This window comes from Pan paniscus, chromosome 11 (genome assembly GCF_029289425.2).
Source record: "Pan paniscus chromosome 11, NHGRI_mPanPan1-v2.0_pri, whole genome shotgun sequence".
In the NCBI taxonomy this organism is placed as follows: Eukaryota; Metazoa; Chordata; class Mammalia; order Primates; family Hominidae; genus Pan; species Pan paniscus.
In genome coordinates this window covers 9,221,304-9,239,720 of record NC_073260.2, presented here as the reverse complement: position 1 = coordinate 9,239,720, position 18,417 = coordinate 9,221,304, and the positions used below count along the sequence as shown (strand labels likewise).

The 18,417-nt window shown below is 47.8% G+C and overlaps 1 protein-coding gene across 2 annotated transcripts in view; it reads left to right on the top strand.

Annotated features, from left to right (window-relative positions):
- Positions 1-18,417, top strand: part of GPR107 (G protein-coupled receptor 107) — an 87,827-nt gene that overhangs the window by 55,986 nt on the left and 13,424 nt on the right. The window contains exons 15-16 of one of the 2 annotated variants that reach the window (XM_008975930.4): positions 2,103-2,159; positions 16,609-16,658. In XM_008975930.4, coding sequence (XP_008974178.1) covers positions 2,103-2,159; positions 16,609-16,658 — 107 coding nt within the window. The remainder of the gene's footprint in view (positions 1-2,102; positions 2,160-16,608; positions 16,659-18,417) is intronic. The other variant, XM_008975931.4, reaches the window with a different exon arrangement.

The following is an 18,417-nucleotide window of genomic DNA, read 5'->3' as shown; positions in this document are numbered from 1 at the left end:
ATCCATGGTATCGTACACCCAGTGTGGATATTAACATTCTTTAATGCAGGTTATGAATAATAAATAAAACAGGTTTTTGTTAATAAAGTTTTGTTGCTGACTCTATTTCTGATTATAAAGCCAATGTAGATTCATTTTAGAAAATTCGGAAAATGCAAAGTAGCTGTAAATCTTCTTTCACAAACCTGGTATATAACTAATAACGCATTATTTCTTTAAGTTAAATTAAACATGACTTTGAGGCTTCACGCCAGGGTCAGCCCTAGGTTGTTATTTAGGGCACAGTATTCTGGAGGATCTCGCCAGTTTGGGCCTGGAACAGATAGTATGGCATTCCTGCTGTCCAGGTTCACGTAACTCTTGCTCCTAGGCAGCCTGTGTGCAAGTCATACCCAGGCTTGGAGCCTTGGTCAGTGGTCAGAGGCCAGCCTCCCAAGGCCCACTCAGCTTCTGCGACCTGCACCAGCTTTTGTTTTCTTTCTAGTCCTGGGAATAGCCCTTCTCTCGTTTTCTCATTTTTTTCCCCTCAAAGATACCAGGTTCCCTTCTTTTCCCTCTGGAGTGTCCTCTTGTGATAGGTTCTTTTCAGTGGCTTTAAGCAGGAGTCACAGAGCTTTTGCTTCTAGCCGGGCTACATAGCCTTTCTTGGAGCCCAGTAAAGCACCCTGCCATCATTAGAAAAACCCAAGGTAGGAAGTACAAATCCACCTCTAGGAATAATTGGGGATATTCTTTTTTTTTTTTTTTTTTGAGACGGAGTTTTGCTCTTTTTGCCCAGGCTAGAGTGCAATGGCATGATCTCGGCTTACTGCAACCTCCACCTCCTGGGTTCAAGCAATTCTTCTGCCTCAGCCTCCCAAGTAGCTGGGATTACAGGCGCCTGCCAGCATGCCCGGCTAATTTGGGGATATTCTTCTTTTTTAAGACAGAGTTTTGCTCTGTCACCCAAGCTAGAATGCAGTGGCACGATCTCTGCTCACTGTAGCCTCTGCCTTCTGGGTTCAAGCGATTCTCCTTCCTCAGCCTCCCAAGTAGCTGGGATTACAGGTGCCTGCTACCACGCTCAGCTAATTTTTGTGTTTTTAGTACAGATGGGGTTTCACCACCTTGGCCAGGCTGGTCTCGAACTCCTGACCTCAAGTGATCTGCCTGCCTCGACCTCCCAAAGTGCTGGGATTACAGATGTGAACCACCACGCCCAGCCTCTTTGGGGATATTCTTGTCCTTATTTTTCTTTTATCGTGTTATATAAGAAGGTAGTTTTATTATATTTGTAACTTGGTGAACAGGTAGGCTTTTTCTTTCTTTCTTTTTTTTTTGGAGATGAAGTCTCGCACTGTCTGCCAGGCTGGAGTGCAGTGATGCGATCTCAGCTCACTGCTACCTCCGCCTCCCAGCTTCAAGCGATTCTCCTGCCTCAGCCTCCCAAATAGCTGGGATTACAGGCACCCACCACCACACCCAGCTAATGTTTTGTATTTTTAGTAGAGACGGGGTTCCACTATGTTGGCCAGGCTGGTCGCAAACTCCTGACCTCGCGATCCACCTGCCTTGGCCTCCCAAAGTGCTGGGATTACACGCATGAGCCCCCGCGCCCGGCTAGGCTTTTTCTTATTTTAATATATCGCGATGAGACCATTTAACTTTATTATCTTATACACTTCTGTATTTCTCATTGGTTCTTCCGGCTGTTTGGCTAAAAATGTGTAAAAATCCCAAGGGCGGTGCTTTTTGTTGGCGAGGCTTACCTGTGTGTTTCTCTTTGCTCGATCCTGCCCGTTGATGAATTCCTCCCTTCTTTGCGTCCTCCCCGGCCCCTGCTTCATCCTCCTGACTCGTCTACCTGTTCGGTCCTCCATCTTGCTTTAGCGAGTGTGGGGTGGCTGTGGTGACTGCCACTGGGACCATTTATTCCACCTGAGGTTGGTTGGTAGCTGAGGATCTTAGTAAGGTGCTCTGTCTGGAGTAGATGGCACAGCAGGTGAGGCAGCATGGGGTCAGCGTTGTCCCCCAGCATCTGCAGTAAAGGGTAACTTCCTTTAACAGGAACGCTTTTGTCATGGCCTGGGCACACAAGGCAGTTTCTCATTTTTTTCCACCAGGTGACAGCATGGGACCTCTTCAGCAGAGAGCGAATCTAAGAGCAGGAAGTCGCATAGGTAAACCAGGGTTCACATTCCCCATTCTTAGGAAGACATCTGCTGAGGAAGCACCCATTTCTCATCAGCAAATATCACAAATACTCTGAAAGAGGGACAGAGCAGATTAGAACGGGATTGTCATTTTGGTTCATGTTCTTTTCCCTGAATTGATTGAGGCTGTGAGATGCTTTTGGGCATCACTCTGTACCCTGAAAAGTGGTTATGCTTGCGACACTCCCAGAGCCAGAGCAGCCGTGTTCCCAGCTGGAGCCTCCCCTGCAGAGAGGTCTCAGGAATGGCCTGTGCTGGAGCTGCCCTCGGGTGTGACTACAGGGCGGCTATGTGCTGTGAAGCTTGCAGGAAAGCGGGAGTGAGCATGCTTCTAGTCGCTGGTTCTGGGATCTGTGGCCCCATTGGCCCTCTGTGCCCCCTCAGTTCACTCCTGAGATCTGGAGGCAACTAGGAGCACAAAGGCTACAGGCAATAATGTCTCCTATTAGATTTGGAAGCTTTGCTGGATAGAGCCTGACATTCTGTTTCCTGTTCTCAGGCTCATTATTCCAGTGACTCATTTCATGGCCTTGACAGTAACTTGGGCTTTTCTTTTTTTTTAATTTAAAATTTTTGTAGAGATGAGGTCTCACTATGTTGCCCAGGCTGGTCTTAAACTCCTAACCTCAAGCCATCGTCCTGCCTCATGAGGCCTCCCAAAATGCTGGCATTACAGGTGTGAGCCACTGCATCTGGCCACTTCGGGCTTAAGAATCTCATTTTTAGGCCAGGCATGGTGGCTTAGGCTTGTAATGCTAGCACTTTGGGAGGCCGAGGCAGGAGGATTGCTTGAGGCCAGGAGTTTTAGACCAGCCTGGGTGACATAATAGCAAGATCCCATCCCTACCAAAACCACACAAAAAACTATGGCAGACCAGCCTGGGCAACATGGCAAAACCCCACCTCTAGAAAAAGATACAAAAATTATCCGGGCTTGATGGCACACACCTGTAGTCCCAGCTACTTGGGAGGGTGAGGTGAGAAGATCACTTGAGCCCAGGAGATCAAGGCTACAGTGAGCTGAGATTGTACCACTGTACTCCAGCTTGGGCAACAGAGCCAGACCCTATCTCAAAACAACAACAACAAAAAAACACTATGGCAAAGAATCTCATTTTTAGTTTAGGTGCAGTCCGGGCCCAGTAACTGCAAGTGAGAGACATGCCATTTGTAGTTTTCCTTCCTGCATTGGGGTGAATACAGCTTTCCGTTTTGGGGTGAATACAGCTTTCAGTTTTGGGGTGAATACAGTTTTCAGTTTTGGGGTGAATACAGCTTTCAGAGAGTGTTTGTTTGGCTTTTACTTTGTTGTCTCTGGATTCCTTTTGACCAAACCTGAGGGAAATCTAAAGGAAAGCATTGAGGCCGAAGCTGCCCACTGTCCTTCAGCCGCGTCTTTGTCTCTCCTGTCATGTGCTGTGGCTTCTCTCAGGTCCTCGGTCACTGAGACTCACAGCTGCACTGCATCCTCCGAGAGGGAGCTTAATTGAGTCTCGCACAGACACACCTAGCGCTGGCTCCACTCTGTCTCGCCTGCCAAGATTTACTGGCTCTGACTGCCCTTGAGCCCGCATCCGCGTTCCCTTCTCTTTCTCCAGTGTCATTACCTTATAGGACTGGCGTCGAGATACACACCGTAAATTTAATTAACAGTCTCTGCTGCTCACCATCCTTTTTTTGGGCCTTGTGTTTCTGAGGAAAAGTTAGAAGATGTATTCTGAAGAGCCTTAGCTTTCATGTGAGCTTCAGAAGTATTTAAACAATCCCGGTTGGCTGGCTGCAGAGTTGATGGAGGAACGGCTTCATTCCGAGGTGCCGCCGTGCTCTGAAAGGAGCCGCGACCATGCGAGGCATTTGTTAGGGCAGCGGTTCTCAAGGGGGTCCTCAGGATCAAAACTATTTTCATAATCATACGGTGTGAGTCTCTTGTGCTGTTGACATTTGCCTGATGGTGAAAAGCAATGATGGGTGAAATTGCCGGCACCGTCACGTGATTCCAGGCTGTGGTACCAGAATCTGCCAGTAGCCACTGCATTCTTTACTGTCACCTACTCACAGGGGGTGAAAAAGGCTCATATCACTTAAGAATGGTCTTGAAATAATAAAACTGTTCATGTGATTAAATCTCAACCCTTGCCTTTTAATATTCTGTGAGACAGCATGGGAGGTGTGCACACAGCACTGCTGCTGGGCCTGAAGTGTGATGGGTGTGGCCTTGAGGGAAAGTACGTGTGCACTTGTTTGAATTGCAAGCTGAACTAGCTGCTTTTATTTTTTTGTTGTTTTTTATTTATTTATTTTTTTTGAGACAGGGTCTTGCACTGTTGCCCAGGCTGGAGTCCAGTGGTGTAATCTTGGCTTACTGCAGCCTCAACCTCCTGGGCCCAACCGATCCTCTCACCTCAGCCCTCAAAGTAGCTGGGACTACAGGCGTGTGCTGCCATGCCTGGCTAATTTTTGTATTTTTTGTAGAGATAGGATTTTGTCATATTGCCCAGGCTAGTCTCAAACTCCTGAGCTCAAGTGATCCACCCACCTAGGCCTCCCAGAGTACTGAGATAACAGGCATGAGCCACTGTGCCTGGCCAAGCTGCTTTTATCTCGAAGAATGACTGTTACGGTGACACAGACATGGGTTTTTGGTGGACATTTTCTTGAAAATGAACAAAGTGAACATATTACTTCAGCAAAAACAACTAATAGTATTTGTTGCCAGTGATAAAGGAAAACTTGTGTTTATCCCTGTCAGCCTGACAGTTTCCTAACTGACAGTTTCCCAGATCTTTTTTTTTTTTTTTTTTTTTCTTGAGTCAGGCTGGAGTGCAATGGCACAATCTCAGCTCACTGCAGCCTTGACCTCCTGGGCTCAAGTGAGCCTCCCACTGCAGCCTCCTGAGTAGGTGGGACTACAGGTCTTTCCACCATGCCCGGCTAATTCTTATATTTTTTGTAGGGACGGGGTCTCAATTTGTTGCCCAAGCTGGTCTCAAACTCTGACCTCAAGTGATCCACCCACCTCGGCCTCCCAAAGTGCTGGGATTATAGGTGTGAGCCACCACACCCAGCCAGTTTCCCAGTTCTTATAAGACTTATGATGTAAGCAGAGGTGATACTAACAATGTGATTTTTTTAAGAATTCTATAATAAAATGTTTCTGTATCTGGGAGATCTACATAACACACTGAAACATTGTCTTCCACCTGGCCAGTGCAGGATGTTCCATAGTCATGCACGGGGGTAAAAGCTCTCCTGAAAGTGCAGGATGGACCAGTGGAGTTTATTAATGTAAGAGTGTGGAAAGTTCATTGATAAATTTCAGATTCCCCACCTCCCTCATCTTTAGAAGCAACCTCTTGTCAGGTTTTAATGTAGAATCACAGACTATTCACAGTAATCTGAAAAGGCCTACATCTATCTGTATGGGGCCAGATTTTCTTCATATATTTTCACCAAATACTCCCTCACAGCAAGTTGAATGCTGATTGAATCACATATGAGAACCCAGCTGCATGTTATTAAGCTAGACATTAAAGAGAATTACAAAAATAATTCCGGTCTTCTCATTCTTTTTTTTTCATTTTTTTTTTTTAGAAAAGAGGTTTTTTATTTTGGGGCCAGGCACAGTGGCTTATGCCTGTAATCCCAGCACTTTGGGAGGCGGAGGCAAACGGATCAGTTGAGGTCAGGAGTTCGAGACCAGCCTGGCCAACATGGTAAAACCCTGTCTCTACTAAAAATACAAAAATTAGCTGAGCGTGGTAGCGCACACCTGTAATCCCAGGTACTCGAGAAGCTGAGGCAGAAGGATTGCTTGAACCCGGGAGGCGGAGTTTGCAGTGAATTGAGATCGTGCCACTGCACTCCAGCCTGGGCCGCAGAGTAAGACTCCGTCTCGAAAAAATATATACATATATTATTAATTAATTTTAGAGACAGGGTCCTGTGTCACGCAGGCTGGAGTGCAGTGGTGTGATCATAGTTCATTGTAACATCAAACTCCTAGGCTCATGTGATCGTCTCATCTTAGTCTCCCAAGTAGCTGGAATTACAGGCATGCACTACCATGCCTCACTAATTTTTAAAATTTTTTTTGTGGAGATAGAGTCTCACCATTTTGCCCAGGCTGATCTTGAACTCCTGGCCTCTAGCTGTCCTCCTGCCTCAGTCTCCCAAAGGGCTGGGATTACAGGTGTGAGCCACTGGACCCATCCTGTTTTACTTTCTGATCCATATTTGTAGATATAATCATACTAACCAAAAAACTTGAGGTCTTTAGGAATTTTTAAAAGTGTGAAAAGGTCTTCAGACCAAAAGATGGAGAACTGCTGTGTTAGAGATGAGGCTTGTTGAGTCTCTCATGGACATGGGGATGTGAAGATGAGTGAAAGCCTATCTGGTTCTTCTCTTCCTTTGCCTATTAAGCTTATTCCAGACTTAGTTGGCCAGATGCTTGTGGTTGTTTAAGATGTCTGTTAGTCCAGGGCAGCTTATGCCAAAGAACTCTGTTGTATCTGGGTGTGTTCATATAAACAGACCTAACAAAAAACCTACTAGGGAAGACAAGAGGAGAAATAATCACTGAGTGCATCATGGCTGCAACTCATGTTTATATATTTAATTCTTATTTTTCATCCTTGCTTTCCTTGATTGGTGGTTTTTATCCCTTTGGGGAATAATAGACCTATTTGAGAATCTAGTGAGAGATATAGACTTCCCATGTCTACATAAAGTTTTCCATGTAATATCATGGGATTCATGGACCCCAGATTTAATAACCTCTTCTTTAGATTAATTTAAATCATCTTATTACCCTTCTACAGTGATTTGGATAGGAACACACCAGCCGCATGATGTGAGACTTCCCAGAAGGACTCATTCCCAGAAGAGATCCTCCCCCTTTTTTCCGCTCATTTTTTTCTTGCTTTCTCTTTTCTATCACTTCCACTGGAATGGACCTCAAAGAGCAGTTCTGCTCTGGTCTTTTTTGTTTTCTTTAAAAAAAAAAAAATAGGCCAGGCACGGTGGCTCTCACCTGTAATCCCAGCACTTCGGGAAGACGAGGTAGGTGGGTTGCTTGAGGCCAGGAGATCGAGACCATCCTGGCTAACACGGCGAAACCCCATCTCTACTAAAAATACAAAAAATTAGCTGGCGTGGTGGTGGGCGCCTGTAGTGCCAGCTACTCGGGAGGCTGAGGCAGGAGAATGGCGTGAAACCGGGAGACAGAGCTTGCAGTGAGCTGAGATCGCACCACTGCACTCCAGCCTGGGCGACAGAGCAAGACTCTGTCTCAAAAAAAAAAAAAAAAAAAAATTAGCCAGCCGTGATGGTGCACACCTGTAACCCCAGCTACTTGGGAGGCTCAGGTGATCTGCCTGCCTCGGCCTCTCAAAGTGCTGGGATTACAGGCATGAGCCACCGTGCCCAGCCAATGTGTGTTTTTTATTAAGCTGATTTAATACAGTGATTTTAAATTTCTTTAATCACCAAAACTCTCTTGTCATTACTTTTCCTTAGCAGATTGCACTCTATTCCTGTAATGCCATCAACTAAGTCGCAGCTTCTGATGAACATTATGAAATAATCCATTAACCAGTGATACCACTCTCAGTTCATTTAAGCTACATCCAAAAGTAGAGGTCTCTCATATCATCCGGCTGAGAAGCAGTCTTGTCTTGGACACATTGCCAGGCTTTTTTAGGCCTTTAAAGTGTTGGGAATCTAGTACTTCGGGGGGCCCACAGCCACCCAGAGGGCCTGGTTAGTGGTCCGTGGTGGCAGACCCTCCCTGGACCTGCCTGGGCCTGGTTCTTCTGCCTACTGGTGTTAACATGCATGTGCTTTCTGTGTGTCTTGAGACATTGTTGAGAACCAACTCTTCTCAATTGATGACTGCAGTATTTAGGGAGGGTCAGATTCTCTTGCTGAGAAGATTTTGCCTGCTGTTAACCAGCCTTTGTCATCAAGCATTGGGAAGTCTGACCTTCATCCTTGCCTAGCTCGCTGCTGTGACTGTGTGCAGTGGACAGGAGGGGTTGGGGGTAATGTGCGCCTCAGCCCAGCTGCAGCGTTGCGTCCCAAGTCTCACTGGCATAGCTCACAGCATTGCGGCTGCAGGCTGCGGCTGGCAGAGAAACAGGAGAGACTGACGGGAGCTGAGTCCGAGATCAGCGTGGCCCTTTGCACACCACCTTCTCGGGTGCCTTTGGTGCATTGTGGCTCTAGAATCGAAGGTAAATAGGAGCTGGAAACCTAACAGGCTTGGCAACAGAAGTCTTTGTCAGAGCTAGCTTTCCTAGTATTGTGTGGTCTTTAGTGCTACTCTCAGGAGCTGTTTCTGCTGCTTTTGTTGATGCTTTTTATTTCTCATTTAAGATATAATTTCATTTACAATAATATGCACAGTCCTTAACTGTTCGGTTTGATGACTTTTCATATCTCCTGGGTCATTGCTTCAAATGTATATTTGAAATGTATTTTTTTTTTTTTTTTTTGAGACAGAGTTTCGCTCTTATTGCCCAGGCTGGAGTGCAATGGTGCGATCTCAGCTCACTGCAACCTCTGCCTCCTGGGTTCAAGCGATTCTCCTGCCTCAGTCTCCCGAGTAGCTGGGATTACAGGCATGCACCACCACGCCTGGTTAATTTTTGTATTTTTAGTAGAGATGAGGTTTTACCATGTTGGCCAGACTGGTCTCAAATTCCTGACCTCAGGTGATCCGTGCACCTCAGCCACCCATAGTGCTGAGATTACAGGTGTGAGCCACCATGCCTGGCCAGAAATGTATTTTCGATTCATTTTCACATGACTCAACATTTTGAAGATCAAAGAATTTTATTCTCTGTGTAGTTGTTCTTGACCACTCGCAGCCTTTCCCATACTTGCTCCTGATATGGTCTTTGAGTGGGATTAGTGGGATCTTTTCTTAGTGGAGGCCAGAGGGCAGCTCGTGAACTAAACCCTCCCCAGAAGGGACATTTCAGGCCAGTGTGGTCCGAGGTCAGCCCGTGGCCTGCGTCCTTCGGTGCCTTTCTGGTGACTGAGAGAAGCTGTTCGCCAGACTTTCAGGCCTGTATCTGACCACAAACGGGGGAGCTCCTCTGTCCCCCATGCTGAGCGAGCTGGAGCCCAGGACTTAAGCACATTGTGGAAATGCCGAGACTCAGCGTAAGTCAGAGGTACTCTTAACGCCAGCCAGGCTGTCCATCGTCTTTATTTCTTTAATTTTTGTGTTTGACTCAAAATTCCCTCTGAAGCCCAGCAGAGAGGAAGCAGGCAACAAGGATGAAGAGTAGTTGGGGGTGTTTTAGGCTCTGAGGCTGTCCTTACACTCAGGGAAGGATTGTTTTAGAAATTTTTCACGCTTTAAGTGGCTGTTGTGGGCCTTTGCTTCTGTGTGTCCCATAAATCATGTGGTGTAAACTCCTTAGAAAGGATTACTGCCTGCTCTTGGACATCACCCAGCCTTTTGAGTCATGATTGCATCGTCCTGAACTAATCGTCCTGACCTGTGTCATCCTAAAGTCACTAGTGGACTTTAAGGTTATGAACTGCCTTTCACTTAGCATGAAGCGTAGGTGTTAAGAGCTTGGTCCTTGGAGGGAGGTGGACTTGGGTTTGCATATTGGCTTCTCCACTTACAAGCTGGGTAACTTTTGTCATTTACTAAACTTCTCCAGGCCTGAGTGTGTCAGGCCTGCTTCCCCCACAGAGGCCATTGTGAGATGAAGCATGAGAGGTGCCCAGCCCAGCTCCTGGCACATGGTGATGACTCAGTTGATGGCAACGACCAGTGCTGTTGTTTTTGTCCTTGTTACAGTTCCAGGATCCTCTTGGGAAGTCAGCTGGGAAGGAGGGGATAATCTGTCTCCTTGCCGGCCTTCTTAGTTCCTCTTTCACTCAGAGAGGACAGGGGACCACCTAGGGCAGGGGCAGCACCTCCTGTGCACTGTGGGGGGCAGTGCTCTTCTGCTGAGTCATGGAGAGTATTGACTTGGGCATTTGCAGGGGCTGTGGTATTTCCTGCCTCAGTGGGCACTTGTCCTGTTCTCGTCAGTAAGAAGGACTTACCAGAATCGAGTGTCATGGTCATTTTCCTCAGAGTGAGTTGGAGGTAGAGGAACCCACAGGACAGGAGGTCAGCCTTACAGGACCCCCAAGACCAGGTGGACATGACACCCTCCCCCACCCCTGTCTCCTCCTTTTCTCTCCCCTGCAGAGGTTTCAGCATCTTCATAGCCGGGCCTGATTCCCTAAGATGGGCAGGGGCAGGGGCAGCCTGGGCATCTATACTTTAAGCTCTTCCGATGATTCTTTTGCTCACCCCCATTAAGAACCATTACTATAAAGGAATTCTCCTCCACATGAGGAGGTCGATGCCTGGAGACAGAGGCAACAGGCCAAGGGCAGGCACACCCAGCTGAGATGGGGCAGGGCTGGAAGGCAGGCCTCCTGGATCCTGCCTGGGGCCTTGTCTCTCTCCCCACACTCATTCTTTCACCGTATTTGCTGCTCCTCATGGTGAGGTCAGAAATAGCCCGCCCAGCCTTGGTGAGCCTTCGCTCCCACAGGAGCCCAACACCCAGCCCGCCACAGTCCGGTGAGCAGCAGGCTGTCGGTGTTCCTAAGTCAGGGATATCTTTGGAAGAACAATGGAGGGAGTCGTGGGACCCCAGGCTGCGACCTGCTGCCTGGCTGCTCACTGCATCATGCTGGTTTCACCCTGCTCAGAGCGGGCTCCGCCCCTGCTCGGCATCCTGACTCATCCTATGCATATGGCAGCGCTGCTTGCAGGAGAGCCCAGGCGCCCTGGCAGCCCCCAGGTCACCATTTGTTCCAGTTTTACTCACTGGATTCTTGCCAGAGGTGGCAGCCGCTGTGACACAGTATATGCTACATTTGGTATTGGGCTAATCCTATATGACACTAACACTGTCATGGCAAGTAGCCAACTGCTCACTGCGAGCCAGTTGCTTTCTGTGTACTATCCCATTAATTCCCCAGCAACCCTAAGGGCGGGTATCGTTACTCCTGCCTTAACAGGTGAAGAAACCGAGGCTCAGAGAGGGTTAGCTGACTTATCGGAGTCCACACAGCCAGTGAGCAGCAGAGTTGGAATTTGAACCCAGGATGTTCAATCGTGCAGGGCCCAGACTTTTAACCCCCCTGCTCTCCTTTTTCTTACTCCACGAGTAAGCTCAGTCCCTGCCTCTGCCGCTTCAGCTGTGACTGGATCTCCAGTGTAGGGCTTGGGATGCTCACCCCCGCCAACTGCTATCCGATAAAGGAATGTCTTATGCGTGACTGGAAATGATGGCATCACGACTGGTGGGTTTTTATTTTTAGTCTGTTTTTTTTGTTTGTTTGTTTGTTTTACTGAGACAGGGTCTCACTCACCCAAGCTGGAGTGCAGTGGCACAGTCACGGCTTACTTTGGCCTCAGCCTCCCCTCCTACCTCAGCCTCTCAAGTAGCTGGGACTACAGCCATGTGTCACCATGTCCAGCTGGTTTATGTTTATTTTTAGTAGAGACAGGGTCTCCCTATGTTGCCCAGGCTGGTCTCTCCCTCCGGGGCTCAGCCTCCCAAAGTACTAGGATTATAGGCATGAGCCAGCCTGCTGGGTTTTGGAAACAACTGTGAGCTCTGCTTATTCTAACTACATTTCTCAAAGACAGCACTTCTTGTCCCCAAGGTCCATTTGTCAGTCTTAGCACCTACATGGCCTGGCATCTGCGCCGTGGCGATGTTTCTTCACTGGTGCCCGTGTGGGGCGCACAGGCTCATTTATGGAGCGGCTCATAGCCCACCTCCCTTCAGAGGGTGTCTTGCCTGAGCCTGGAGGATGTGACGTGGTGACGCATGATGCCAGGGAGGTGCCAGGCAGAGTGCCTTCCTCTCTTTTGCTCTCACCGCACCCCGGTCCTTACTTGGTTAAGACCTGCAGTGCCTTAACCTCTTTGCTTTCTCTCAGTCCCCTCCCCATCTGCATTTCCTTCCCTGTGAAAGGAGAGACCCGTCAGACTTTACCTTAAAGATTCTCTCTGCTGTCTTCAACTTCATTGCCTTGTTGCTCTTCCTTCTTTCCTAGCAGCCACTGAGGTGGGATCAGCCTGCTGTTCACTGCCCTATCCACTCCTCGATCGCTCTGCATCGATGGACATCTCACTGCCTTTTAGAGGGGCCTCCGCAGACTCAAGGTCTTTGACCTCATTTGGGCTTTTCCTCTTTTTTCTCTCCATCCTTCCTCCACGGAGGGATTGTTCTCAAGTGTAGACCTGATCATGGTGTTGCCTAAAGCCTTTGGGAGGCTGGTTCGAAGGTGGCTGTGACCCCTCTCCGTTGATTTTTCAGTTACAGATCCAACTCCTTGTTCTGCTCTTTCCCTTCTTCTCACTGCTGCAGTTGACTAGTTTAAAAAACAAACAAACGGGCTGGCAGGGTGGCTCATGCCTGCAATCCTAGCAGTTTGGAAAACAGATGGGAGGATTGCTTGAGCTCAGGAATTCGAGACCAGCCTGGGCAACATAGTGAGACCCTGTCTCCATAAGAAGTTAGCTGGACGCGATGGTGTGCGCCTGTAGTCCCAGCTGTTTGAGATCATGTAAGCCCAGCAGGCTGAGGCTTCAGTGAACCATCATCACACCACTGCACTCCAGCCTGGGAGACAGCGAGTGAGACCCTATCTCAAAACAAAACAAAACGAGAAAAAACCCTTCAGAATAGCAGTGTCCAATCTTTTGGCTTCCCTGGGCCACACTGGAAGAATTGTCTTGGGCCACACTTAAAACACACTAACACTAACGATAGCTGATTAGCTAAAAAAGAAAAATAAAATAATGGCAAAAAAATCTTATAATGTTTTAAGAAAGTTTACAAATTTGTGTTGGGCCGCATTCAAAGCTGTCCTGGGGCGCAGGTTGGACAAGCTTGCTTTAGAGGTTCCCTGGGACCCCCAAAACCAACAAGGAGAACAAGCTCAGTCTTCTGTGTCTTAATTTTTGGCTTTACTCTTAGCCCTGCCCCATTTCCTAGGCTCTCCACAGTCCAGCCGCTTTGAGCTACTTTTCCTTCCCTGATATGTGCAGCTCTCTCACCTCTGAGCCTCCGCACCTGCTGTTCCACAGCACTCTCCGCATTGCCTTCTCCCACTGTGGCTCACTGCTGAGCTGTGTTCAGGCCCTTTGGGAAACCCTCTCTTTCACCCCTTTTCCCTGGTCTGGCTTGGGAGCCCGTGCTTACCCCTTCAGAGCACCTTGAAACCCAGCAGTGAAAACATGACACTTCCTTGTCTGGCTGATTTTCTTAGTGAAGTGAGTAGGAGTTTCCTTTGTCAGGACTTCAGCAAGCAAAATTCAGGAGAGACTTATTTATTTTTATTTTTATTTTTTATTTTTTTTTTTGAGGTGGAGTCTCGCTCTGTCACCCAGGCTGGAGTGCAGTGGCGCGATCTTGGCTCACTGCAAGCTCTGCCTCCTGGGTTCATGCCATTCTCCTGCTTCAGCCTCCCCAGTAGCTGGGACTACAGGCGTCCGCCACCATGCCCGGCTAATTTGTTGTAATTTTAGTAGAGACGGGGGTTTCACCGTGTTAGCCAGGATGGTCTCGATCTCCTGACCCCGTGATCCACCCGCCTCGGCCTCCCAAAGTGCTGGGATTACAGGCGTGAGCCACCGCTCTCGGCCTCAGGAGAGACTTTTAAAGCATTTTTTATCATTTAAACTGTCTAATTGTTAGTGCTGTGAAGAATCGAGTGTTCATGTTGAAGAGGTGTTTAGCTGGTTTGGGAGGGCCACGGTTCCGGTCATGTCACTGGTTCTGTTAGGCAGAGTACAGTATGAGCTGGTCGTTTCATTGTCCCCTGCCGATGGGAACAGCAGGTTTGCATCCAGAGAGGAACACAAAAGGTTCATCCCAGAGGGCGAAGGTTAAAATCCCTGGGAGCACTTCATTATCGATATCTGATGCTTCTCAGTTCTCATGTCTTGTCCTCTGTGAAGGCCTTCCCATCCCCCAGGGGAGGAGGAGCACCTGATCGCACACTGGTCAGCAGTGGCTGTGTGTGCATGTCACTCAGTGAGTGCATAATTCGTGCTTCGGTGCCCTTCTCTTCTCACAGGATAGCAGCTGCCCCAGGGGCAGAGGCTGCAGCTGTCATGTATACTGCTGTATCCCAGGGCCTGGCTCAGAGTTGGGGCTTGGTGAGTTTGTACTGACTGAATAAAAAAGAGATGAGGCCAGACGCAGTGTCTCACACCTGTAATCCCAGCACTTTGGGAGGCTGAGGCAGGCTCTTGCCTGCCTGAGCAACATAGTGAAACCACATCTCTACTAAAAATACAAAAATTAGTCGGGCATGGTGGCACACACCTGTGGTCCCAGCTACTCAGGAGGCTGAGGATCACTTGAGTCTGGGAGGTCAAGGCTGCAGTGAGCTGTGATCGTGCCACTGCACTACAGCCTGGGTGACAGAGAAAGTCCTCTCTCAAAAAAAACAACAAAAAAATGATGAGAACCAGAGAGATTTAATTTTTAATTTACTTTTTCTGTTGTTTTTTGAGACTGGGTTCCTTTTGTCACCCAGCCTGGAGTGCAGTGGCACGATTTCAGCTTACTGCAACCTCGATCTCCAGTGTTCAGGCGCCTCCCATCTCTGTTTCCCAAGTAGCTGGGACCACAGGTGCGTGCCATCACAAACAGCTAAATTTTTTTTTTTTTTGAAACAGAGTGTTGCTCTGTCACCCAGACTGGAGGGCAGTAGCGTGATCTCGGCTCACTGCAACTGCCATCTCCCAGATTCAAGCAATTCTCCGTCTTAGCCTCCCAAATAGCTGGGATTACAGGCGCCCACCACCATGTCTGGGTAAGTTTTGTATTTTTAGTTGAGATGGGGGTTTCACCATCTTGGCCAGGCTGGTCTTGAACTCCTGACCTCATGATCCACCCGCCTTGGCCTCCCAAAGTGCTGGGATTACAGGTGTGAGCCACTGCACCCGGCCTATTTCTTTTTTTTTCTTTCTTTTTTCTTTTTCTTTTTTTTTTTTTTTTGTAGAAACGGGGTTCTACTGTGTTGCCCAGGTTGGTCTCAAACTCCTGGACTCAAGCAATCCACCTGCCTCAGCCCCCCAAGTAGGCAGCACACCTGGCTAATTTTTTAATTTTTTTTTTTTTTTAAGAGACAGGGAGGGGTTTCATCCTGTTGCCCAGGCTGGTCTCAAACTCCTGGGCTCAAGGGATCCTCCCATCTTGGCTTCCCAAAGTGTTGGATTACAAACAGGTATGAGCCACCGCACCTGGCCAAGATTTAATTTTTTCAAAATAACAAGACTGCCAGAGAGGTTGCTAGATAAGAAAGCTGCTGCGATTTTGCAGATTTTGCATCTTCAGGTGTTGTGTGCGTGCCTGCGTGAATCTGCTGCAGCCCCAGAGGCAAGTGTTCTATCCTCTCAACTGTGAGACTTTCTGAGTGTCCCTCATTAGTGCATTGGGTTTCTCAGAGGAGATTCTTGTAGATTCTGTCAGTGATGTTCATCTTGAAGATAATTTAGGATTACAGGAATTTCTTTTGGAATCCTAAGCCTGATTGCTCCTCCCTCCCCGACAACTAATCATGAGCCCAAAGGAGGAAGAAGAGGAAATTTGAACCTTCACCACCCACGGTCCCATTCTTAAACTGAATCAGTAATTGAATGCTATTAAGCAAAATTAATTTGCCTCCTGCAGGAAGGTTTATGATGTATGAAAGGATTGCTGATCTGGGAGGGAGCCAGGCTTCCCTCTACTCATCAATATTTCAGAGCCGTAGGCAGTGTCAGGAAGGTAGCTGTCCTGGCTCAGCTGACCTTAAGCATGCATGAAGGTAGGATCCAGCCAGGGAGGTTGTACTGAAAGGGCTTATTACAAGTCACTTAATGATAACTTCAGTGAAATTTGCAAAATGCACCTGTGGGTTAATTGAATTTACACCCTCAGCTAGTGGGAGACCCCCCCAGGTGGTTCTCTGGGACCAACCTGAGACTAGTCCCAGTGGAGGTCACAGCTCTGTGCATAGCTGAAATGTTTAATGCTGGCTCTCTGGGGGGAAAAAAAATTCCTGATTTGTAGCATCTGCCAATTCCTGTGATGTCAGTATACTCCCACCATAGCCAGGTTACAGCTGCTGACCCTGGGGCGGGAATCGCTTGTGCAAGCCAACTCCAGCTCAGGGGGCTCACTGGGGCTGTGCTGCTCCCACATTTTTTCCTGGTGATTGGAGGAGAGCCCGCCCAGCGGACTTGATTCCAGATAGATGGATGTGCCTCTGAGTGGTCCTCATCTGCATTAGAGGTGGCCTCTTGACTGAGAAGGTATCTGAATGAGGCTTACTTTTAAAAATGAGAAGTTAACGAGCTCTTCATTTTGTTCTTTCTTCTCTCTAGCTGCTATTAACTTAGCAAAGCTGAAACTTTTCAGACATTATTACGTCTTGGTAAGTAAAAAAAAAAAAAAATCCTCAATCTATAAATAAAATCAATTCAAGGAGTAGAGCAAATGAACTTCCAAAGGATTGGTGAAAGCACAAGATGTGCCACCTGGAGCTGAGCAGTGTGGCTTGCTTTTTTTTTTTTTTTTTTTCTTTTTTTTTTCTGGAGACGACGTCTAGCTCTGTCACCCAGGCTGGAGTGCAGTAGCGCGATCTTGGCTCACTGCAATCTCCACTTCCCGGGTTCAAGCTTTCTGAGTAGCTGGGATTACAGGCACCTGCCATTACACCCAGCTAATTTTTGTATTTTTAGTAGAGACGGGGTTTTGCAAAGTTGGCCAGGCTAGTCTCAAACTCCTGACCTCAGGTGATCCACCCGCCTCGGCCTCCCAGAGTGCAGGGATTGCAGCGTGAGTCACTGCGCCTGGCCAGTGTGGCTTGCTTTTTTGCTTTTTTTTTTTTTTTTAAGACTGGGTCTCTCTATGCTACCTTAAGATGGACTCCAACTCCTGGGCTCAAAGCTCAAAAGATCCTCCCGCCTCAGTCACCTGAGTAGCTGGGACTGCAGGTGTAGGCCACCATGCCTGGCTTTCATTTTATAAAATCTAGCTGTGTCTTTTAAAATGGGAAATTAAATATCTGAGTTCCTTTTTTTTTTTTTTTTTTGAGACAGAGTCTCGCTCTGTCACCCAGGCTGGAGTGCAGTGGTGCGATCCCAGCCACTATTTTTACTCATTTAGAAAAATGGGATCACACTGTCATGTTCTTCTGCAGCCATTTTTGTTTTATTCATTTAAAAAATTATTGGAGTATCAGCCGGGTGCGGTGGCTCATGCCTATAATCCCAGCACTTTGGGAGACCGAGGCAGGCAGATCACGAGGTCAGGAGATCGAGACCATCCTGTCCAACATGGTGAAACCCCATCTCTACTAAAAATAAAAAATAAAAAAATTAGCTGGGCATGGTGGCGTGTGCTTGTAGTCCCAGCTACTTGGCAGGCTGAGGCAGGAGAATTGCTTGAACCCAGGAGGCTGAGGTTGCAGTAAGCCGAGATAGAGTGCCACTGCACTCCAGCCTGGGCGACAGAGCGAGACTCTGTCTCAAAAAAAAAAAAAACAAATATTGGAGTATCTACCTCTCTCTTCTTTCAAATTTCTCTGCAGAAAACTAGTTACATGTTGTGGTAATAAATTTTCCTTAAGAACAGAAAAGTTAAGACAGTTTTTTTAAAACCTAAAACAGGACTCTGATGGACATGAAAAGTTCTATCAGCTAGCACCAAAAGACAGAGCTTGCTAGAAATTATTAGGATCATAATTTCTTGGAATATATAAGGTACAGGCCTCCCAGAGTTAGTTTGCTTCCTGAGTCTTGAAAGAACATTTCCAAGTCTTTTTTTTTTTTTGAGACGGAGTTTCGCTCTTGTCTCCCAGGCTGGAGTGCAATGGCGTGATCTCGGCTCACTGCAACCTCCGCCTCCTGGGTTCAAGCGATTCTCTTGCCTCAGCCTCCCAAGTAGCTGGGATTACAGTCATGCGCCACCATGCCACGCCTGGCTAATTTTGTATTTTTAGTAGAGATGGGGTTTCTCCGTGTTGGTCAGGCTGGTCTCGAACTCCTGACCTCAGGTGATCCGCCCACCTCGGCCTCCCAAAGTGCTGGGATTATAGGCGTGAGCCATCGCGCCCGGCCCTGTTTCCTGAGTCTCTCATCTGTGAGTTTGGCATTGTCACTTCAGACAGTTCCTTTGCTCACGCAAACATC